The sequence below is a fragment of the Cucurbita pepo genome, chromosome LG16, assembly GCF_002806865.2.
Source record: "Cucurbita pepo subsp. pepo cultivar mu-cu-16 chromosome LG16, ASM280686v2, whole genome shotgun sequence".
Classification (NCBI taxonomy): domain Eukaryota; kingdom Viridiplantae; phylum Streptophyta; class Magnoliopsida; order Cucurbitales; family Cucurbitaceae; genus Cucurbita; species Cucurbita pepo.
Genome location: NC_036653.1, coordinates 4495941 through 4519974, shown reverse-complemented (window position 1 = coordinate 4519974; position 24034 = coordinate 4495941). Strand labels below are relative to the sequence as shown.

At 36.6% G+C, this 24034-nt stretch overlaps 5 protein-coding genes across 6 annotated transcripts; 3 read left to right on the top strand and 2 right to left on the bottom strand.

The window, feature by feature from the left end:
* Positions 1-1388: 1388 nt before the first annotated feature.
* LOC111777830 (protein RER1A-like) lies at positions 1389-4107 on the top strand (the record flags this gene model as incomplete). Its single annotated transcript, XM_023657551.1, is given in 3 exon segments — positions 1389-1741; positions 3381-3561; positions 3786-4107. Coding segments are annotated over 3 exon segments (585 nt in total). The 3' UTR covers positions 3840-4107.
* A 1752-nt stretch (positions 4108-5859) lies between these two features.
* On the top strand, positions 5860-21983 carry LOC111777013 (adoMet-dependent rRNA methyltransferase spb1-like). 2 transcript variants are annotated; one of them, XR_002812331.1, is made up of 12 exons: positions 5860-6374; positions 6749-6796; positions 6876-7034; positions 7151-7197; positions 7598-7754; positions 7839-7900; positions 8684-8873; positions 9423-9512; positions 9624-9766; positions 9871-9997; positions 10357-11566; positions 21972-21983. XR_002812331.1 is itself a non-coding variant. In XM_023656454.1 (11 exons), the coding sequence occupies exons 1-11, from the start codon at positions 5901-5903 to the stop codon at positions 11368-11370; spliced, it is 2511 nt and encodes an 836-aa protein (XP_023512222.1). In that variant the 5' UTR covers positions 5860-5900; the 3' UTR covers positions 11371-11852. The 2 variants fall into 2 exon arrangements, 1 of the variants encoding a protein (XP_023512222.1); XM_023656454.1 differs by lacking the exon at positions 21972-21983 and having other exon boundaries at positions 10357-11852.
* Positions 12464-14843, bottom strand: LOC111777015 (isoflavone reductase homolog PCBER-like). Its single transcript, XM_023656456.1, has 5 exons — positions 14536-14843; positions 14115-14249; positions 13735-13972; positions 13071-13274; positions 12464-12971 (listed from the first exon to the last, which is right to left on the bottom strand). The coding sequence occupies exons 1-5, from the start codon at positions 14716-14718 to the stop codon at positions 12805-12807; spliced, it is 927 nt and encodes a 308-aa protein (XP_023512224.1). The 5' UTR covers positions 14719-14843; the 3' UTR covers positions 12464-12804.
* Positions 16015-19079, bottom strand: LOC111777014 (probable pinoresinol-lariciresinol reductase 3). The gene is made up of 5 exons (XM_023656455.1): positions 18747-19079; positions 18511-18645; positions 17947-18184; positions 17629-17832; positions 16015-16378 (listed from the first exon to the last, which is right to left on the bottom strand). Exons 1-5 carry the CDS (start codon positions 18927-18929, stop codon positions 16206-16208), a joined length of 933 nt encoding a protein of 310 aa, XP_023512223.1. The 5' UTR covers positions 18930-19079; the 3' UTR covers positions 16015-16205.
* On the top strand, positions 20958-23434 carry LOC111777016. The gene is made up of 5 exons (XM_023656457.1): positions 20958-21485; positions 21573-21652; positions 21731-21849; positions 22986-23062; positions 23180-23434. Exons 1-5 carry the CDS (start codon positions 21254-21256, stop codon positions 23203-23205), a joined length of 534 nt encoding a protein of 177 aa, XP_023512225.1. The 5' UTR covers positions 20958-21253; the 3' UTR covers positions 23206-23434.
* Positions 23435-24034: the final 600 nt, after the last annotated feature.

Genomic DNA, 24034 nt, shown 5'->3' with positions numbered 1-24034 from the left:
TTCTAATTTAAAATTTTTAAATTTCAATGAAAAGGATTTTATTAATTACCAAATTATCTATCTATATATATAACTAAATTAATAAAAAAAATATTGCACTTTATTTTTAAAAATATAATTTAAACTTTAAAAAATGTAAAAAATTTATATTTAAAACTTTTAAAAATAATAAAAAAAAAGTTCGGAGATATTTATGAGGCGTAGTTAAAACGTAACAACTTTTTTGAATTTTTTTAAATTTAAAGGATATTAATGAAAGTTTTTAAAGTGAAAATGTATTTTAATTTAAATTTTTTTTATAAAAGTATTTAAATTAACTAGTAAATATTTCATAATTTTAAAAATAATTAAAAATATATTATTATTATTATTATTATGTCTATATTACTGATATTTTAATTATAAATAAATAGGCCCAAGATAGATATCTATTTGAAAAGCCCAATTACGTTTAAATGGGCCTCAGCCCGCTGTTGCAGCAAAAGGGATAGGGATAGGATATGGCATATTCTTTCAAGGTGATATTCTTACCTGCACCGGAAGGATTGTAAGATGACAGACCAATTATCTTCCGTTGCTCAAACGAGATGGGTGACCCAATCTTTCACTAGTGTTCATCTTCAATTCCGTCAATGTTAACGAATTTAATTTTACCTTTTCTCTCGTTCTCTTAAATGGAAGTGGAAGAAACAAAGAATATTACCAAAAATTTAGAAAATTAATAATTGAAAAAATCAGAGTTCCACAAGACTCGCAGATCTGCTCGTTTTTCGCCTCCCTGGCTTCCGAATCTCCATTTTTCGTACTCATTGAGCTTCAAAGCTTACTCCAAGGTTCCAGACTTGTTCATTTTTGTTCTATAATTGCTTGTTTCCCTTTTCATAATGTTGATTTTCTGATGTGGGGTTTCATTAGATTTGTAATATTGCCTTTGTATGAGGATGAACTTCATTTTCTTAGCTTTTCTAGATGTTTTTCCGTTTCTTCTCTTGTTTGAATTGCTTTCCATTTAAGGTATTCCATTTTCTTTGGAAATTTCTTCTGATTTTCGATTTGTGGGGTGTGTTCGTTTCCGGATCTAATTAGTGTGGAACCCTAATGTTAGTTTGGTGAATCGAATAGAATGGAATTTGTTGCTCTATGTTTTGATTAATGGGTCTAAAACTTGGTAAGTGTTCATTACATGCAATTTGGTGGAAACCCTTTGAAGATTTTTGCTTCCAGGATACGAACATTCAATGTATTGGGGTTCTTTTTTCTTTTTATCATCGTGTTCTGGAGATGAACAACATGAACAATATGGGTATTTTTTTGTGAATCTTATGGCAAATGTGGAAGAAGTTGAATAAGTTGTATGGCTCATATGCAGATAGTGAAGCGTTTAATATTCAATGGACGGGATAGGAGGTGAAACTGCCTCAGCGGCAGCACCCTTGAGCCAGTGGCAACATGATGTTTCAAGGCTTTATCAATATTATCTTGATAAGACTACCCCACATGCCATCTACCGATGGATTGGAACCCTTTTTGTATTGGCAATTTATGCATTGAGGGTCTTCTATGTGCAAGGGTTCTACATTGTTTCATATGGTTTGGGTATCTATATACTCAATTTGTTGATTGGATTTTTGTCGCCTTTGGTTGATCCAGAGATGGAAGTTTCAGATGGACCATTGCTGCCTACTAAAGGTTCAGATGAATTCAAGCCGTTCATTCGTCGACTTCCAGAATTTAAGTTCTGGTAACTATGAATTTCATTCATGAGATTTTCACATCGTTTGCTTGATTGTATTTGGCTGGTGAACTTTGAAGTTTGCTCTTCTGTTACTTCGTAGTTTCAAATCTGATTCTATCATGTCTAGTCTGGTACTGAAAGCTTGTTTAAACTTGGTTGACTTTGTGGGGTGTGCAGAATTTGGTTATGTTGTGAATATGTAACAGCCTAGATATTGTCCTCTTCGGGCTTCCCTTCAAGGTTTTTAAAACGCGTCTACTAGGGAGAGGTTTCCACGCCCTTATAAAGAGTGCTTCGTTCCCCTCTCCAACCGATGTGAGACCTCAAAATCCACCCCATTCAAGTCCCTGCGTCCTCGTTGACATTCCTTATGTCACAATCCACCCCCTTCGGGGCCCAACGTCCTTGTTGGCACATTGTCCGGTGTCCACCCCCTTTGGGTCTCATCGTCCTTGCTAGCACACCGCCTGATGTCTCGCGCTGATACCATTTGTAACAGTCCAAGTCCACCGCTAGCGGATATTTTCCTCTCTGGGCTTTCCCTTTTGGGCTTCCTTTCAAGGTTTTTAAAACGTGTCTGCTAGGGAGAGGTTTCCACACCCTTATAAAGAATGTTTCGTTCCCCTCTCCAACCAATCTGAGATCTCACAGAAAAAATTTATGCATATCAAGTAATCTTGTGTGTTATATCTCTTGTCCATCGTGACCACTGCTCTTTGATGCTTGATGATGGGCTTTGCTTGTTATGCATATGGCAATGTTGAGATCCTGAATCCACATGGTCAGGCTTATTTTCTTGCACATGTCGCCATTTACTTACATAGTTATTGATACCTCAAGAATTAGGAGATTATTTGTAATGGAATAGGAAGTATTTGCCTGTGTTTCAATAATTGAAACAAGACAAGGAGATTACTTTATCGTTTCGAAGAAGACTATATATGATCGGTTCTCGTTGAAATTTTGATGGTCTTAGAAGAACTTGGTCTCGTTTAGCCTTATTATGACGTGTAGGTTAATACTTTCTTTTTTCCTTTATCCTTTTCCCTTTTTAGTTTCGATTCCTTTCTTTTCTTTCTATGTTGCTGGAGAAAGTTCCTTGACATTATAGATGTCACGGTGTATGACACCGATTCTAAAATATTAACCTCTTTGTTTGGTAACGATCTCGAATATTGCCTGGAGTCTTAGTGAAGTAGACACGTTCACAAGATAAAAACCACTCCATTTTTCTTCGCCATGAGAGAAAGGCCTTACTAAGCTTCTTCGAGTATTGCCCGCTAGCAGAAAGACTTCCCTTGATCCCTCGAACTTTCTCCCTTTCTTATGTCGATTTGTTTGGAAGAGCTCGTCGCCAGAAAGGTGTGAAACGTGGGCAACCGTTTTTTCTAATTTCTTATTTGTGGACTTTCTTTACCGATGATATTCATTTTTGCCTCATAGTCGATTAATCGATACCGTTACAGCACAGTTTTACTTAGGTGTTTATGTAGTTCTTTTCTGTTATTCGAATTTGAATCTTCGATTAACCAGTACTTGCATTCTTCGGTGTCGAACTTCTTGTCTGCCCCCATAACACCTTTCCCTTTTGGAAGCTATCATGATTTTGTTTATTCCTCATATAAATGAAAATTTGTGTTTGCAGGTACTCATTTACAAAGGCCTTTTGCATTGCCTTTGTAATGACCTTCTTTTCCATATTTGATGTTCCTGTCTTCTGGCCCATTTTACTTTGTTACTGGATTGTTCTTTTTGTCCTGACAATGAGGCGTCAGATTGCACATATGATCAAGTACAAATACATACCATTAAGTCTTGGAAAGCAGGTGACTTATCAAATACTTCTAATACATTACGCTTCTCGCTTACCTTTCTTTGGACATCTAATGTCGTGACATTTACTAGGCTTTCATATTCTCCATTGTTTAGCCGCTCGGGCGCTTTTTACAAGTTCTTTCTTTTGAGGAAACAAATATAATGTTTCCACGCTCGTTCTCCCCTTTTTATACGATCAACGAAATTGTTACTGATCGATAAAGATGTTTTGCAGAAGTATGGTGGCAAAAAAGCTTCTGCAAGTAGCGGTATCTCGAACGACGATTGATTCATGGCTTATTATTTACAGCAATTAGTACAAGTACTGAATGGAGGGGAGGAAGTAGAGATTTGGATATTCACAGTAGAAGAAATTTTTTTGGATTGAAGTTACTTGTAGTTGAGATTGCTTATGGATTTATTGATTGGGACATGGTTATATGCCAAACCCTTTATGATAACTGAAGAACTGCCTGTTGTAGAAATTGTCACTTTAATACACGTCGTAATCTGGTGCGTAATCTGGTTCGGTTGCAGGGCGTATTTGAAACCTTTTACACTTGTATGTGGCTCTGCTGTGGACTGTTTAAGCTGGTAGTTGCAGTGTTTTTGTAGAATTCCCCAATGAGATTTGGGTTGGAACTGTGTGTGTGTGTGTGTTCTTAGATTGCTCTTGTTTTTGGTGCAAAAGTAATGCCTACACATTCAAGTTTTGAAGTTTCTTTCTGCTTTAATTGTTTCTTATTCTACTTTTTCAAGAACAGGGTAGTTTTGAATCTATCTGTATACTCTTGAACTTTTTACTTCGCCTAAACTTTCTAAATAAGTTTAAAAAAAATGTTCTTATTAGACGTAAAGTGGCACATACTAAGTTCATCGCTAGCAAATATTGTTCGTTTTAGCTTGGTCTAACTCCATTACTAGTAGATATTATTCGCTTTAGCGGTTTCGTAGCGCGTCATGAGCATTGGGCTAAGGGGCGGTTGAGCTACTCAAGCGAACCACCCTATCTTACTACAACATAGGGATAGAAGGGAGAAGGTTGTGAAGGTGGCCTCGTTATCCACACTTCTGGTCGGATGAATGGAGGACTGACCTGAGTTTTCATGAGCGTTGGCAGGTCCTGGAGTACCTGTCAAGTTCTCCTGCCCATACCCCGGGGTGATCATCACCACCTGCACCTCACATCTCGGCACAGTGGAACATGTAACCCGCCTGCTGTCTCATTCAATTTCATTTGTTCCTATAATCCATAGCCTAACAGAACGCAACAGTGAGGAGCAACCTGCCCATACAGCCAACGGGGAGGATGGCACTACTGGCAAAGACTGTCTGGTGAAAACGTCGCAGGCGCGAAGCGTGGTAGGCCTGCGCCGGGGGAGCATAGCATAGGCGGGAAAGGTAGCCCGAACGGTGGAAGAGCCAGGGGAGGCTAGGTCATTTAATGGAAAGTCACCAGTTTCATAGTTTTGAAACGCATCTGTTGGAGAGAAGTTTTCACATCATTGTAAAGAATGTTTCGTTCCCCTTGCTTATGGTTTTCACACACTTCTAAATAATGTTTGGAAATTTGGTAACAGAGCAGAGCCATGGTAGCTTGGGGTTTGTAAATTTTAGAGATACGGCTTCACTTTCACGTTTAGTGCAGCTTCTTCTTCTCCTCTTCCATTTTCAGTTCTTCTACTTTCTCCGTCATCGGTGGAGACTTCTCTCAACCTAGTAGGAGAGGAACCGTTGATTCGCACAATTGGTTATCACGTTTGGTTGAAAAGCCAGTGACGTGAAGCTATCGTGTGCTGGATTATGACTGAACACCTCCAAGTCAGAATCCAAGCTAGAAGCGACACATGTGCCCATCGCTTGATTGCCGACTAACAGTAGGGGCCTTTTGGCCTCAGAAACATTTTTGAAAGTTTTAAGAATAGGTGTGAAACAAAATATTAATGATTTCAATCCAGTAAAAATATTTTTCGAATTTTTAAAAATTTTAAGAGTATTATATTTTTTTAAAAAAATTAGAGGTATTTTTGATAACTTAGTATTCCATTTAATTTAGTAAAACAGCAAAACCCTGAACCGTCTCAAAGAAATAAAAACCAAACCCTTGAATGAAGCCTGAACCGCCTCAAAAACAATAAAAACCAACACTTAAACCCTGAACCACCCAAAACAGCAAAACCAAACCCTTAAACCTTGAACCGACCCAATACAAAAAAAACCAAACCCTTAAACCCTGAACCGTCTCGCTCGTCTCTTTCCTTAAAATGCTCAAAATCTCTCTCACTGTTCTTTCTAAACCTAAAGCCCACTGTGCCATCGCCTGCAAATCCTTCAAGCTCCCAATTCCGCCATGGGCAAAGTCAAGGGGAAGCATCGTTTGGACAAGTACTATCGCCTTGCTAAAGAGCATGGCTATCGTTCTCGTGCCTCATGGAAACTCGCCCAGCTCGACTCCAAATACAACTTCCTCCGCTCCTCCCATGCCGTTCTCGATCTCTGCGCCGCCCCCGGTGGTTGGATGCAAGTCGCCGTCGAGCGGGTTCCCGTCGGTAGCCTCGTTGTCGGTGTCGATTTGGTTCCCATTGCGCCCGTTCGCGGTGCCATTGCTATCGAGCAGGATATCACGAAGCCGGAATGCAAGGCGAGGCTCAAGAAGATTATGAACGAGAAAGGGTGCGCTGCTTTTGATTTGATCTTGCATGATGGGTCGCCCAATGTTGGTGGGGCTTGGGCGCAGGAGGCCATGAGCCAGAATTCGTTGGTTATAGATTCTGTCAAATTAGCTACTCAGTTATTGGCTCCAAAGGGTGCATTTGTTACCAAGGTGAGTTTTGATTCTAGGTATTCAATGGTTTTGTAGTCCTCTGAGGCCCGTTCTTGTTCGTTGGTGACTGTTTAGGTAGTTGATTATTAATTATTATTTCAATGGTTAGTTGATAAACAAACAAGTCCCAGGTCTATCGTGGTTAGTTGATTATTAATTATTAACTGGTTGAGCTATTACCACTGGACCATTTGATAGGGGACTTCACTGATTAATGCTAAATTTCTACATTGTCAATATCTATTGAAGGAAATAGGAACATTCTTGATCTTATTTTGGTAATGTGCGGATCAGGAACTCACGAGCACTTTTTTTTTTTTCCCCATAACAAATATGACTGGCTTCAGATTGCTTATTTGCTCTTTAATTTTCAGGTTTTCAGGTCACAAGATTACAGTTCTGTCCTATATTGTCTCAAGCAGGTAATTTCACTCTAACCTGATGTCATGGCCATTTGTTTCTCTCTATCTGATATTTATAAACAATTAAATGGTGTTGCAGTTATTTGAAAAGGTTGAGGTCGAAAAACCAGCAGCAAGTCGATCTGCATCTGCAGAAATATATGTTTTGGGTCTTAGATATAAGGCTCCTGCAAAGATTGATCCACGACTTCTTGATGTGAAGCACCTGTTTCAAGGATCTGTAGAACCCCAACGGAAGGTTAGTGTTACTACATCCAAATGTTCCTAATGCGTGTGGTGTTTTATTTACTTACTCAGTTCGTATTCACCTCATCATCATCATCAATATGTTATTTCAAATTTTTTTTTGTGTAGGTTGTGGATGTACTTAGAGGAACAAAACAAAAGAGACATCGTGATGGGTAAGTCTTCATTTTAAGGACATATTTATATGTTTTGTTATTTGTTTATGCTCGTGTTTGAATTACAATTTAGATATTACCAAACAGCAGGGTGCTCGATTTCCTGCAACCTTTTGAACTATTTAAATTTAGAAAAAACTGTACGAGTACTAAAGGGGTTTGCAAGGAGGGGTTAAATTTCTAATTGCCTTAGGTACAAGACATGGTAACATGAGAGAGGGAAGGGATACTTCTTTTATTCATCTTTATGCGCAGAAATGATTGTTCATTTGGGCATGGTGAGGGAAACCAGAAAGGGTTAATGAATTATTTTAACTTGGGGGGGAGGTTGGAGGACAGTGGCGATCATCTGTTATTTTCCAGTTAAGGATTGCTCATTTATTTTATGTTGTGATAATAGATATGAAGATGGAGATATGACTCTTCGGAAAGTGTCTTCTGCGTCTAATTACATCTGGTCAGATTCTCCTCTTGAGATCTTAGGAACTGTGACTTGTATAACTTTTGATGATCCTCCTTGTTTGCTGATTAAGAATCATGATTTAACAACTGAAGAGGTATTGTATATTTAACATTTGGTTTTTTGAAGGTTCCGGTCATCATCTGGGTACTTTATTTCCTAAATGCCTATTCTCTAACAGGTTAAGGCACTTTGTGATGATTTGCGTGTCCTGGGCAAGCAAGATTTTAAGCATCTGCTGAAGTAAGATTCACACCCTCTAAATACTTGCCTTCTATTTTTTTGCATTTTTTAAACACCTGTTCGCTCATGCATTTGCTAATCTTTACTTTAGTCGTTGAACTTGTGCAAGATGTAATGCGGTCTTTAGATGTTGGAGAGGATTAAATCATGACTTCTTTGGGGCACCCAAATTTGAACTTTTCCGTCACGGGTCTATGCTCTTGCTTGATTGAGAAAGCATACACAAAAGACAAACTCTTAAAATTTGAATTATTATGGGGTTTGTTTTTCTTCCTTCCTTTTCAATGAATTTGTGGAGTAGTTTCAAGGAATATGGATATAGATATTTATTAACTAGTTTAGGAACCATCTTTGTGTTTTACAAAATTGGCCCCATGGTACCCGTAAATATTTTCATTCCTAAAGAACAAAGTTAATTTTTATTTTTATTTTTTATGATCTAAATAAAAAAACTTATAACTTCTTTTGGTAGGCCCATTCTCGTAGTCTTCATAATCTGGATTGGAGATGTTGCATTCCTATCATAGATGTAGAGCTGCATGGGGTCATAAATAATTAGGCTTATGGGTAAGTCTTATTCACGTTTTGTTCCGCCTGATAGGACCATATAGGCGTCATAGGGCATTGGATTTCCCTCTGCCTGTGGAATATTTGTAAAAACGGAACAATGAACGTTAAAGGTTGATTTACTGTAATGGTTATCTGCGTGCACACTTTTCATGCAACTCTGCTACAATTCTCTGATAACTAAATGTTTTTAATCGTTTATAATTCTTCATTTAGGTGGCGATTGCACATAAGGAAGGCCTTATCTCCCAATCAAAAGGCTACGCCCACTTCTGTTAAAGATGCTGAAAATGAGGTAAAGCAGAACGAAGATGATAAATTACTAAATGAGATGGAGGAGCTGACATATGCTATTGAACGGAAGAAGAAAAGGGAAAAGAAGCTTCTTGCAAAAAGGAGAGCTAAGGTTTGTGATCTTGCATGGTTCTCTTTCTCTATTTCTTGTACATTGGGATTAATGCTTACAGAGTATTATGTATGGTGTTCTTTTACACATTTATTGACCATGGTATTTCAATTAATTGCAATTTGACGTTTGTTTACTGTGAGAAAATTTGATTGCTGATTGGTATTTTTGCACTTGGGAACTATACTATTTACAATAGTATTTTGATAAAGAATTAGGGCACTATCTCCATACAGTACGAGTGTCTAATTCTTTGTTAGACTTCTAGAACTTTCTTTTTTTTAACTTACTTCTACGTGCTACGTTTCGACTTAAGAAGGGTAGTGTATGTTCTTGTAAGTTGTAATCTCCGGTTGACTGGTCCGCCAATTGTGTAGCTTTCATCTTTTATACAATAGTTAAATAAAAGTAAAGTATAGGTTGATCAATCTATTATGGAATCTTTTTCTCCACCCAATAAAAACTCAGAATATGATCATGCTTTCATCCTAGCATATTATGGCTAGCCATGTAATAGCTGATTGAGTAGCTATTCTTCTGTGCATAAAGGACAAAGCTAGGAAAGCGATGGGGATGCAACTAGACGTCATGGAAGAGGGTTATATTGATCACGAGTTATTCTCTCTTTCTAACATCAAGGTATACTTTCACGAATATTTCCTTGCAAATCTGTATTCTTTTTTTTTTCTCCTGGCATTGGGAATGTTCGTATCTTCTTCTGAAATTCGTTTGCCATTGTATGTGAACCAGGGTAAGAATGACTTAAGAGTTATTGATTCAACTGACTATGATGTCGACAATGGTGAGTTGGGAGAACATGAAAATGATGTAACCAATGAGGAAGATCATGAGTCTTCAGCTAGCGATATTGGTTCTGATGAAGAGCGCAGAAGGTGTTTTCTCCCTCCCTTTGCTTAATTCTGTTAATTTTCAGATTGAAGTAATGACTGTCTGCTTTTTGTTGTTTTGAGATGAATTCTGATGCTATTCTTTCCAGGTATGATGAACATATGGAGGAATTGTTGGATCAGGCTTATGAAAGCTTTGTTGCCAGAAAGGAAGGTAGTGCAAAGCAGAGGAAACGTGCAAAAAAAGCCTACTCTGATGATGCCGAGTTACTTGAGGTATGAAGCTATAATGGTATTTGATATGAAAATCCTACTAATTTGAAATTATGTAACTTTTGTTCTGAGAACCCCTAATCATCAATTACTCAAGACCCTCAAATCTATTCGATTTTAATTCTAAGGGAAGGGCTAGGTAAGTATACCTTGTCCTCTGATGCTGTTCATGGTTTTGGGTCACTCGTTTGTTTTTTCTTTTGGTCTATTTTTGTTTGCACGTGTTATTTCCGTCCAGGACGGTTAATAGTTAGCTTCATTCAATCATCATTTACGTGTTAGTTGAATGATCATATGAAGCACATATAGCCATCAGTTCCGGATAAAATATTATCCTCACCTTGGAGTCTGGTTGTCTGCAGGAGGATGAGAATGGAGGCGATCGTTTTCAATCTGATTATGACTCCGACGAAAATCTGGTAGACGAGGATAGAAATCCACTGATGGTATCTCTTGATGACGGTGGAGAGCCAACTCAAGAGGAGATTGCAAACAAATGGTTCGGTCAGGATATTTTTGCTGAAGCAGCGGAAGATGGAGATTTGAAGGAGTTGGGTAGCGAAGATGATATGCAGGTTGATGGGCCAAAAGAAAAAACTGCTGTCACCAAAGTAGCCAAGTCAAATATTTCTAAGAATGCAAGAGAGAAGTCAAAAATCTCAACCAATGCAAAAGACTCTATTAAAGCAGATGATGAATTTGAGGTAGTCCCTGCCCCGGCTACAGATTCAAGCGACGATTCATCCTCTGAAGAATCCGAGGATGAAGAGCCCGACACAAAGGCTGAGATATTGGCATGTGCGAAAAAGATGCTGAGGAAAAAGCAAAGAGAGCAATTTCTTGATGATTCATATAACAAATACATGTTCGACGACACAGGCTTGCCGAAGTGGTTTTTGGACGAGGAGAAAAGACATCGTCAACCAATAAAGCCTATAACCAAAGAGGAGGTTGCAGCAATGAGAGCACAGTTCAAAGAAATCGACGCCCGCCCTGCTAAAAAGGTAGCTGAAGCTAAAGCACGAAAGAAGCGAGTTGCAATGAAGAAACTCGAAAAGGTTCGCAAGAAGGCAAACATCATCTCAGACCAGGCCGATATATCTGATCGATCAAAGAGCAAGATGATCGATCAACTTTACAAAAAAGCAGTGCCCCAGAGACCGAAAAAGGAATTTGTGGTTGCAAAGAAAGGAGTTCAAGTTCGGGTTGGGAAGGGTAAAACCTTAGTAGACCGACGAATGAAGAAGGATGCAAGGAAGCACGGAATGAGCAAGCAGGGTAAAGGTTCTAAGAAGGGAAAGAACTCAAAGGCTCCAAGAGGCAAGGGGGGATCTGCTAAGGCTTCCGGGAAGAAGGGAAGAAAGGGAAACAAATGAAGATGGGAGAAAATGTGTGCAAATGGCGAATCTACTCTCTCTCTCGTGTAAGATTTTGCAGTTGATTCAGTTCATTGTCCATCAAAAGCTATTGTTTGGAAGCTCTGCCAAAGTTGAGTATCAAATGTGACAGTGGTGAATGGCTTAAGGCCTCCTTAAAATTACCAGCTTGTTCGATAGCAGATCTCGACCAACGGTGGACGTCACAACATCAACCTGCTGTATTGCTTCAACCAGATTCTGAATGTCAAAGATCAGTGAGTTGAAGATTGAGTTCACCTTGCATAGGGTGAAAGGTAGACCTCATTGGTCGAGCCACTTTAAATATTTGTGTCCTCTTCTCTTCTCTTCTCTACTCTTCCTTGCTTGATTTTATCTTTGATTTGATATTGTTGAGTCTGATTAATTGAATCACAGGCTTACCTTTAAAATATACCGAAAAACCTCATTTAAATATATAGAAAATTAACCCTTGGCTGATACTTGATCTAAAATAGAGTTTTTTTTTTCTTTTTTTTTCAATTTTAGTTTAAGGGTATTTTCTAGCTTTGTTCAGTTAGTTTGAGAATATTATTGAAATTTTTTTAAAGCTTAGAATGTAAAATTCACGGGTATTTTTATTAATCTATACCAATATGTAACTCGTGATTTTAAATAGATTTTGGACTTTAATAGTCTCAAATGATGAATCAGTAAAAATAAAAAATAAAAATTTCTAGTGTTTCAACCGGAGGTGTATTTTATATATATTTTTTAAAATTCATAAATTTATTTGATACAAAATTAAAAGTTTAATGTATTTTTATAACAAAATTGAATTTTTTATGTGTTAATTTAAAAACATATTAGAATGTGTCAAATATCTAATAGAACACAAAATTAAAAGTTTCATGAATTTATTATACATTTTTAAAGTTAGAAGCATCCATTATACACAAAATTATGATACTCGATGATTGTTCATATACCTATTAGGCATAAATAATAAAAATTTATGGACTAAAATTGTAAAATTTCATACCTCAAATAATATAATTAAAAATTTAGTATTAAAAGCGAATATAAATATATAGCTCAAATGAGATAAAATATATATTCTCAACCCAAATGAAAAACGTTTGATTCCAATTGAACTCATCACAACAATAATAATCTAGTAAAACCTAATCTAATAAAACCGGTGAAGTGAGACAATTAACTTCAACGGTTTTATTTCGCTAACCGTACAGATTGGTCAACATTTCAACACTCACTGTCAGAGGAAATGCACTCATTCAAAAATAGGCAATTGTGGGTTGGTGAGGCCATCAGTAAGAACCTCTGCCTTCAAATGAGAACATTTACTTATTATACATAACTATAGAACACAGCTTCGTACACCCATTATACCAAAAAGATCAAGGGAAAAAGGGTATGGGGGTTGTTTGATTTTATTTAGACAAACTGGTCGAGGTATTCTTCCACAGTTGTATATCGAACATCCGGGTACAGCGCTGAAGCTTCCACTCCAAAAGATGGCTCAATATCAAAGTTAGTTTGAGATCCCCTCACCTGTGCAGTGTGACAGAGTGCCAATTCTATATTAAGTGGATATGAGGCCTCTGCAAGAGATGATTAGCGAAAACAAATGTGTTAATCAGTCTGTGTTTTAGAAGCATGACAGATTATGAATTGAAAAGTTGTTGTTTGGTAAAACCTACCTTGGATGTTCTTCAACACCTCCTCCTCTGGGACATAGACCCTTCTAAGAGTCTTGCCAATTTTTCTCTCCCACAGTGAGACCAGATCGTTGGTCGAGTAGATGTTGGCTGCGGGTCTAATGTACATGATCTTGTTGAGGGTTCTTGGATCATCTATGGCTCGGATGGTGTACGTCCCAACGTCTTCTTCCTTGTTGTAAATCACTTCACCAAACAAAACAGACACATAATGAATAGGGTGAACGATGAAACAAACTCGATATCTCCCTTCAAGAAACTGGTTACGAATGATGCTTCATGTTGCAGTCAATTATTTATAACATGTTTGTGTGTGTGTACAAGTTTTGTTTATTAGAAGAGCTTCTTCCTTGTTGTAAATCACTACTTCAGCTAACAAAACAGATGCAGAAAGAACAGTGTGGGAGGCTATTGAAACCAAACTCATATTGAAGCCAATAATATACATGTGTCTATGTTATGCATAAGTTTTTGATGAATGAAAAACCAACGAAACGCATCAATATCTATTGAATATCCAGGGGGGTTACTACTTTGGAAGCCATTTCAACTCCAGAAAATGAGATAATAGTAGTGTACAACAATCAATCCAACGAAACAAAAGGTTCAATAAGAACTTGAGAGGATGCAGTTAACATATTTGTACCTTTGGGAGTTCCATCCCCTAAGATTACGACTTTGTCTCTAGGTGGGACGGATGCATCTGGCTGAGACAAATTGCTAAGGAAGTAACCATCGAAGAAATTGCATACCACAAATGTGTGCGGGATTCCCTCAGCCTCAACAACCCTACGAAATTCAGCCTTTGCAGTGTACATCGATTTTGCTGGCTCCACCGCGTCGATGTGATCGGCATCGTTGCCGAATTCCGTAGGAAAGAATCTCTGTACCACACAAATTCCAATGCTCAAAATTTCCAAAACACACAAACTCTATAGCAGAATGCATATTGCAACAAAGCAATCACAATCAATGGCATAGTTGTAGGCAAAATGTAGATAAAGATTGGCAGGGAAATGAGGTTACCTTGACATTGCCAGCTTGTTTGATAGCAGATAGGATCTTATGTTGATGGGGAACCATATGACCACCGAGGGTGGATATCACCACATCAACCTGCTTTATCGCCTTAACCAAACTCTCATTGTCGAAGAGATCGCCCTGCCCCAATCATATCAGCGTTTTAGCAAAATTAAACAATACAATTTTCACTCCGAAAATTCATTTTGAGTCCGCAGAATTTACAATAAGAACAACTCAAAAGAACCACCAGTGTATGCTGCACTACAAGTAATCACTTCGATTTAATCAAATCAAACTCAGTTTACTCATTCGCAAACAAAATAGTAAAGCAAGAAAATCAGGCACATTATTCAGCAAAGGATTCCACAAAAATTCCGAGCAACGAAACAACAAAATTCCGAGAAATAGAGGACAGTAAACTTACGAAGAGGAAATTAACACCAAGGCTTTTGAAATGATTGATGATTTGAGACTTGGCAGAGCTTCCGAGCGAAGACTTGCGGATCAATGCATAGGTAGGATGACCGGCTTTGGCGCTAGCTTGTACAATGAATTTTCCGATGTAACCAGTTCCACCAATGATTAGAACCTTGAGATTCTGAGCCATCGAAGTAAGGTTTCCGGCGAAGAAATACCTGATCGGAGAACTACCGGCGAGCTGCAAAACGAAAGAAGAAGAAACAGGGAGAGTTCCTTTTTCGTTGTTCAGAAATATTGCTTTGACGAATGGGGACTTCGGAGTTCGAAATTCCCGTATTTATATAAATATATATATATAATGTTAAAATGTCAAAATTACCCCTACATGCTTTTTTTAAGACCCTATTTATTTTTTTTAAACACCAAGTTTTAATTTTTAATTTAAACTTAAATGAGTATTTGAAATTTATTACCAATTAATTAAAATCTATTAGATAATTATTTTATTTTTTCTTTTAAAAATTGTTTGATTTTTTTACATTTTATCTGCAATAATTTTAATTTTATTTAATAAGGAAATATTTGAATTTTTTTAAAATAAGAACCATCCAGGTTTAGATAATTCAACTTATTATTATTATTATTATTATTATTATTATTATTATTATTTAAAAAAGCAAACACTATGAACGAATAAATATATTATTTAAAACTGTTTTTAATTAGCTTAATATTCGATTAAAATAAAATAAAGAAAAGGACAGAAGACACATGTGGGTTGGTGGGGGAAGAATGGCCGCCGCCGCCGCCGACTTTATTGAAAGTTCTTCTAGAAGGTCAACAATGGCCGACTTACAAAATTGCTAGAAATACTACAATATATATATATATATATATATATATATATATATATATATATATATAACTAAATTAATATAAATAGCTTTTATTTCAAAAACAGTTTATAAAGTTGAATAATATTTTTTAACTTCAAAAAAAATTAAAAAATATCATCATAGTTAGTTTTATATAAAAACTGTTATTACTTTGTTTAAAAAGACCTCATACGAATGGAGTTAGTATTCCTCACTTATAAATCTATGATCATTCCCAAAATTAGCCGATGTGGGACTTTCATCATCCAACACCTCCCTTCGAACAAAGTGCGCCTCCCCTTAATCGAGGCTCAACTCCTTTGGAGTTTTAGTTGTTTTTTACTGCCTTTATAAATGTATCTACTAGTGTCCCTTCAACATTCTCAGTTTCCATTAAATGACTTAAAAAAGATGAAGGAAGATAAAAATATTTTTTAAGTTGAGATGGAATTTTTTCTTTTATTATTATTATTTTGGAAATTGAACCTACAAATTCACTCAGCTAGACACGGATTCATAAATTGAGATGAACTTGATGTGATATAATAAGGAAGTAATTAGACAAATTAAATGAACACGTCACGTCAATATTTTCGTGATGATGTTAATAGATAGTAACAATAACGTGATCTTTATATTCTTTCATTATTATTTTTCTTTTAATGAAAGTTGGTTTTTACTTTCATTAAAAAAAGGAAAAACCAAATGCTAACCAAATAAGAGTATTGGTTTATAGATACAAGTTCCAACTATGCATTATTCAAATAATAAGAACAAAAAGGAATAAGAACTTGGAAGATCATTCCAATAGGGTGTCCAGAAACTCACTAATCGTAGTATGCTTGAGTTGTGGATATAATTTTGAACCATCAACACCATTTGATGATGCCTCGATATCAAAGTACGTTTGATCTCCCTTTATGAATGCAGAATATATGAAAATGAGCTCCATGTTGTCAGGGTAAGGAGTCTCTGCGATCACAATTAAGAATCAAAACAACAATTAGTGGAACATCATCGAGCAGCTATATGTTTGAATGTCCAAATGATTGACCATTCAATTCTACCATACTGATCCCACATCGATTGGGGAGGAGAACGAAACATCCTTTATACGGGTGTGGAAACCTCTCCCTAGCAAACGTGTTTTAAAAACCTTGAAGGGAAGCTTGAATGGGAAAGCCCAAAAAAGACAATATCTACTAGCCGTGGGCTTGAGCCGTTACACAGAAAAGTAGTTTTAGGGTGCTAAAAGAACGAATATCAGGTTTATCTATCGGCCTCTAAAGCTTTTAACTCACGATACTTGGCGCATCCAATTGGTCTATATAGCCTAGAGTTGAATGGTCGAGCAAGCTTTCACTTAGATAAAATGAAAACACANAAAAAAAAAAAAAAAAAAAAAAAAAAAAAAAAAAAAAAAACATCCCAAGAAGGTCGAAATTTTAGCATTTCGCCCCCACTAGCGATGAGATCCCACATCGATTGGAGAGAGGAACAAGTGCAACGAGGATGCTGGACCCCAAAGGTAGGTGGATTGTGAGATCCCACGTCGATTGGAGAGGGAAACAAGTACCAGTGACGGTAGGGTGGTGGAGTGGGGGTCCCACATCGATTGAAGAAGGAAATGAGTACCAACGAAGATGCTGGGCCCGAAGGGGGGTGAATTGTGAGATCCCAATCGGTTGGAAAGGAGAACGAAACATTCTTTATAAGAGTGTGGAAACCTCTCCCTTGTAGAGGTGTTTTAAAAACCTTGAGGGAGAGTCCAAAGAGGACAATATCTCTTGGCGGTGGGTTTGAGCTGTTACAAGCGAGAAAGTTGGGCCCTGAAGGGGGTGGATGGTGAGATCCCACATTGGTTAGGGAGGAGAACGAAACATTCTTTATAAGGGTGTGGAAACCTCTCCCTAGCCGACACGTTTTAAAACCTTGAGGGAAGCTTGAAAGGAAAGCCCAAAAAGGACAATATCTGCTCGCGGTGGACTTGGGTCGTTACACTAGTAATGTAAACCAACTAATCCTTCAGCTGCAAATTGGGTCATGAGTAATGAATCACCGCATTTAACTACGGTCAGCTGAGACTAAGAAACTTATACTTATTCCAAGTCATCGTTGCATTCAGTTTACATACATCATGCATGATTATAGCCAAGAACAGAAGTTTATGGTCGTAAACAAAATTTCACAATTCAAGGTTCATTTGAAATGAAATTCAGTACCTTCAATTTTCTTCAGCAGCTCCTCTTCTGATACATAATTCTTCTCAAGCTTCTTCCCAATTTTACACTCCCAAATCTCAACCAGTTCATTCAAGGAATAAACATTTCCTTCGGGCCTTAGATAAACTACCTTGTTCAATGTGCGTGGATCATCCAACGCACTAATTGTGAAGTCAGCAACATCACTGACCTTCACAAATACACCTGCAGTATGATCATAAATCATCAACTAATTGTTATTTTCTCGACATCAAGGATTAAATTTATTAGCATCCAAAAGAAATCAATGTGTAATCTTCAGTTTTTCTGTAGACAAACCTTTGGTATTCCCATCACCAAATATTGTCACCTTATCTCTTGGAGGAACTTTCATGCCTGGTTGAACAAGGGAAGGAAGTAAATAACTCATGAAAAAATTGCAAGAAATTATGGTATATGGAATGCCTTCAGCTTCAACCAGCCGACGAATTTCAGCTTTGCGGGCATAGAAGTCGTAGTCCATGTTTGATATTTGAACCTTATCAGGATCAAGTCCAAATTCTGATGGAATAAACCTCTGCAGCGTAAATAAACAAACAAACAACCATAAATATCTGTGAAAGCAACTAAGCTATCCGATAAATATCACTCAAATTGCAGATTATATACCTTAGGACTATGATCATACTAGAAGCACATACAATCCATTACATTGATCTACAACCTCAACAAACAGATTGACACAATTTTTTTCCTAGAGTATGAAGTTCAATGCCGTGAGCCAGATGAGATTTCAATTTCCTTTCCGATTTTGTTTATTTGGCAGAGCAACTCTGAAATAGTATCTAGCAGAAATGTGCCAGAATTACATGGACCAAATCGAATCAATCAATACTTACTTACCTTAATGGATCCATTTAGTTTGATGATTTGAATCAGAAGTTTCTGGTCCAACGCCTGTTTAGACGAAACAGCACAAATGACCACATCAACTTGATTAACAGCTTCCATCAGGCTAGCTTCGTCATCCAGAGAACCCTAACATTTAAAAACACTCAAAATCAGTGTCGTCTCCAGCAAGAAAAAGCTGCAGAACAATAACTATATACATAGTTCAAGAATAAGAGGAAGAGACAAACCTTGAGGAATTGAACTCCGGCATCGGAGAGAGCTCGGAGCTTGTCTAGTTTAGTAGATGAAGAGGTGGTAGAATCTCTTATTAGAGCAAACGTAGGGTGAGAAAAATTGCAGCTGGCTTGAGCCAAATGGAACCCTAGGAAACCTGTTGCTCCTATGATCAGAACCTTGCTCTTCTCCTCCATTTTCGAGTTGAATCGGAGAAATGTGGAAACCTCCACCGCCGACGAAGAGCAAATTCACAGAGAATTTGGAATTGATGCTGAACTTTCTCCTCGCCGGCGAGAGGCTTTTGACCGAATATTGTAAAAAGTGAATGAGAAAGGCGCCCAAAAATCGGATAAGCTCAAAAACGAACCATTTGAATTTATTATTAATTTAATTTAATTTTTATTAAGATACAATTACATAGTTTTATTTAATTATTTATTTTCTCACAATTCTAATAAATAATATTTTAAATCTTTAAAATGCATTTTAATTTAATATTTAAAAATAAATATTTTTACCGATTAACCTTTTACTTTTTACTAAAAATGGTAATAAATCTTTCATATTTCAATTTTTAATCTAATAAATCCAACGGTAAGAATGAAGCATTATATTAAATAAATAAATCAAGTTCTTTTTTGCATTAAAATTTAAAAAATATTTGTAAAGATGTAAGAAAAATTAAAAAAGAAAAAGAATTTAATTAATTAATTAATTAATTAGGTAGGTTAATTAATGAATAATTTTAGTAAATAAGGCAATTCGTTCTTATAGTAAAGATTTATTTGAAATCAATATTAAAATAAAATATTATTAAATTATTTTAATCAAATAATTAATTATATTAATTATGGCAAACCAAGTCGATTAATTAATTAATTAATTAATATAAATTTATAAATAAAGATAAAAAAAATAAGGAGAAAACCGGTATTGAATACTCGTGTCTTCAGGTATAATTGTTGCTTAGGAATACCTCGTTTAAATCACCACTTGTGTAGACTGAAAAAATTCTTACAACATGAACTAAAATATAATCAAAATCAACGTAGTTTAATAGCAATTGACATTTATAACGTACAAGCTGATATAGAATCAACCTAAGGGAAAGTTTTGAAACAGATTAACTTGATGATCAAGAAAATTCATGATTCGAATCACTCCACAAGAGGTTTGATCAATACTATTTGAATTATTCTAGCATGCAAGTGTCATTTAAGTTATAAGCACACAAATTTACAGAGTAAAAACTTAGCTCTCAACAAAGCTAAAATATAACATTATTATTTTACATTAAAAAATGTGATGTTTACCGTGAAAAAAATAAAGAAGGTTTTATATAGCTTTTGACAACCTTAACCTATGTGACACATAACCTTCATATTAAAATGCCGAGTTAATTATGGAATATGGTAACCTACCTGAATTATAATATAACCTTAGCTTTTATATTAAAAACTACCTTAAATATGACAAACAAATATTTAAATTATAATTAAATAGTGCAATAAATGAAATGGGCTTATTAAGCATCTTTGGATGTTCCATAAATTCAACTCTGAGTTCATTAAATGCAAATTAAAGTGCATTTAATACATCTATATAAGGAAGGTTTACAACATCTTCTAGAATTTCCTTTGACGAGCTCACCATAAATTGAATATAAGTGTACAAAACTTGTAACTTCTTGTCTCTCGTCCTTGTAATTGGACCTTGAGGTATGGAAATTTCTGGGTCGTGGTTCATATCACAAACTCTCAAGAAATCAAAATAGACAATCACGAACACGTACTACAAGAACTCTATAAATTTTACGGTCAAAACTAGGTATACGATAGAAAGATTTTCCATTAACAGACACCGACCCATGTAACTGTAATACCGATCCTATTTACAACACGATTTTTAAGCCTAGTTTATATATACTTAATAATTGACTTGTTTAATTAAGATTCCTAATTCCTAATTATTAGAAAAATAAATTTTGAGTCAAAAGATGTTGGTAATGGTAGGTATGAAACCGAATACCCGCCCCGCCAAAATCTCCACGTCAGCCTAACCACTTGGCTTAATACTATGGTGCCACGTGTCATTCATTTACTTTTAAAGAAATAATATTTTATATATCTATATTCCAAAATAACATTTTTTAAAATTTATTTTCCATATTTTTATTTTATATTCTCAACAAATAATTTTTTGAAAAATAAGCATTTTAAGAACAATGAACAATAATTGACAACTCGATTTTGCTCGTGTTCTTAATAATTATTGGACATAAATTTGTAATTTCATCCAAGAATTTCTTAGAAATGGGCGGCTTTCTAGAAGCGATGAAAGTCGAAATTTCTTCGGATTAGGCGGCTGTAAAAAGCAATTCAATCGAGAAGATCCATTTCGCCACCAACTCTTCTGATTCCGGCCACCATTTTAAAGCCCTACCCACCACCGATTTCCCATCTTTCCGATCGATTCTCAAACCCCATCGCAAGTTCTTGATCGTTTTGTTTTCTCTCCGATGGATACATTAGAGGAGGAGGAAGAATACAACTGGAGAGAAGTCCGGCTTCCGTCGCTGATCCCGGTAGTGCCGGAGCCAGAGCTAGAGAGAGAGACGGTGGTGAGACGTCGTGGTCGAGACATTCTCGTTGCCGTCGATCATGGTCCCAACAGCAAACACGCTTTCGATTGGGCTTTAATCCATTTCTGCCGCCTTGCCGACACCATCCATCTCGTCCACGCCGTTTCCAGTAACAAATCCTTCAAATCAAATACAAAAATAAAAACCCTAATCCAGAAATCCCCATTTCACTGATTCCTTTGTTTTGTTTAATTAGATGTGAAGAATGAATTGGTTTATGAGTATAGTCAGGGGCTGATGGAGAAGCTTGCGGTGGAGGCCTTTGAGGTTGCCATGGTGAGTACTCATTGAGTGCTGCTCTGCTGATTTTGGCTGCCATTGAGTACTCATTGGGTGTGTTCTTTTGTTGCTCAGGTGAGGACTGTGGCAAGGATTGTGCAGGGAGATGCTGGGAAGATTATTTGTAAGGAAGCAGAGAAGTTGAAGCCTGCTGCTGTTGTTATGGGCACTAGAGGAAGAAGCTTGATTCAAAGGTATAATAATAGATGAACTTTGCTGATTCCTTGGGAGATCAATCCTTTAGCTTACTTGATGATTCATGTGTTTTGGTTATAGCATTTAATGTTTTGGATGAATGCTCTGCAAAAAGACAAAGATCTTGACCAACTTTTGAACCAATTCGAATTAGAAACTCTAGGGTATTTTACTTCGGGATTAAGAAGTCGAGTCTAGATTCGATATGCGGTTTTGTTTATCACTAGCTATGTAAATTTGGATTCATGATACCCCGGAGTGTATTGTGGTGTAGTAATTGACCTGATATCTGGGGCCAAGTTGTAATAGTTCAAGCCTACCATGGGTAGATATTGTCCTCTTTGAGCTTTCTCTCTACTAGGGAGAGGTTTCCACACCCTTATAGAGAATGTTTTGTTCCCCTCTCCAACTGATGTGGGTTCTCACACGTTCCCCTTTTGTAACCGTCCAAACCCACCGCTAGCAGATATTGTCCTCTTTGGGCTTTCCCTTCTGGGCTTCTTCTTAAGGTTTTAAAACGCGTCTATTAGGGAGAGGTTTCCATATGCTTATAAAGAATGTTTCGTTCCCCTATCCAACCAACATGGGATCTTACAATCCACTCCCTTCAAGGTTTAGCGTCCTCTCTGGTACTCGTTCCCTTTTGTAATAGCACAAGCCCACCGTTAACCGATATTGTCCTCTTTGGGCTTTCTCTTAAAGTTTTAAAATGCGTTTGTTAGGGAAAGGTTTCCACACTCTTATAAACAATGCTTCGTTCCCCTCTCCAACCAATGTGGGATCTCACACAAGTTGTTTTGGCGTTCGCTTGTAACGATATTAAGACAAGCTTTGAATTCCAAACTAACACATATCAAGGTCAAGCAATGAGATGTTGGAGATAAGCTTCATCATCTAGAGAGAAACAACCTCATTACAATCGAAAGTTGGTTGCTACATTCAAGAAAGACGACGAGAATCGCTTTTCTATATAACATACACAAATCCATGTTCTTATAATCAAACACAGTTCATATAGAACATCAGGCTTGACATCTAGGAGTCAAAAAACACAGTTCATTTAGAGATATTAAGACAATGTAGATCTGTTTTCTAATGATAGGAATTGGCTTTGTTTGTTCCTTTTCATTTCCAGCGTTCTGCAGGGAAGTGTGAGTGAGCATGTCTTCCACAACTGCAAATCAGCACCAGTTATTATAGTTCCTGGAAAAGGTAACCATAAAGGGGAATTTTGAATCCTTTTGCTTACAGATTAAAGCTTCAAACATCATTTCATTCTGTTTTTGATTCTGTTTTTGAGTTTGGAATTCTGTTTTTGATTTGTGACAGAAGCTGGAGAAGCATCTGTGATTTGAATGCCAACTTCATCATTTCATTCTAAATCTCTGTGTTCTTTTTTGGTTTTAGTATTAAAGTTTTTAGGGTTGTTAGAATATGATTAATGTATCTGTCTATCGTGTTCGTGTTCGTGTTCTTGTTCTTGTTCTTCCAACTTTTGAAAATTTTAGTGTTTTTAGTCGACTTTGAATGAATCTTAAAATATAGTATAATGATCGGGACTGGGAGGGCTCGTTTGTGGCTCCATCTTTGTTTGTTTGACATGTCATGTTAGGAAGATCAACATTTTAAGTTTTTGAATCGAAAGTGCCTCGATGAGTGAATGTGGTTGTGTCGGGAGATAGGTTGTCTCTTTGGGACTGGGAGGGATCGTTCGTGCCTTCATCTTTGTTTGTTTGATATGTCATGTTAGGAAGATCAACGTTTCAAGTTTTTGACTTGAAGGTGCCTCAATGAGTAAATGTGGTTGTGTCGAGAGATAGGTTTGTCTCTTTGGGACTGGGAGGGCTCGTTCATGACTTCATCTTTGTTTGTTTGACATGTCATGTTAGGAAGATCAACATTTCAAGTTTTTGGATCGCTTCAATGAGTGAATGTTGTTGTGTCGAGAGATATTGTAACATCCCAAGTCTACCGCTAACAGATATTGTCCGTTTTGGCCCGTTATGTATCGCCGTCAACCTCACAGTTTTAAAACGCCGTCAACTTCTCTCTAACCAATGTGAGATCTCACGATATGTTGACTCTTTAATTTTTACGTAGTCTTGAGTCCGTGAATTAGTTCCTAATTTTTTTTTTTTAATTTATTCTCTTTTAGTTCTAAATTTGATTAAAGTTTTTAATCAC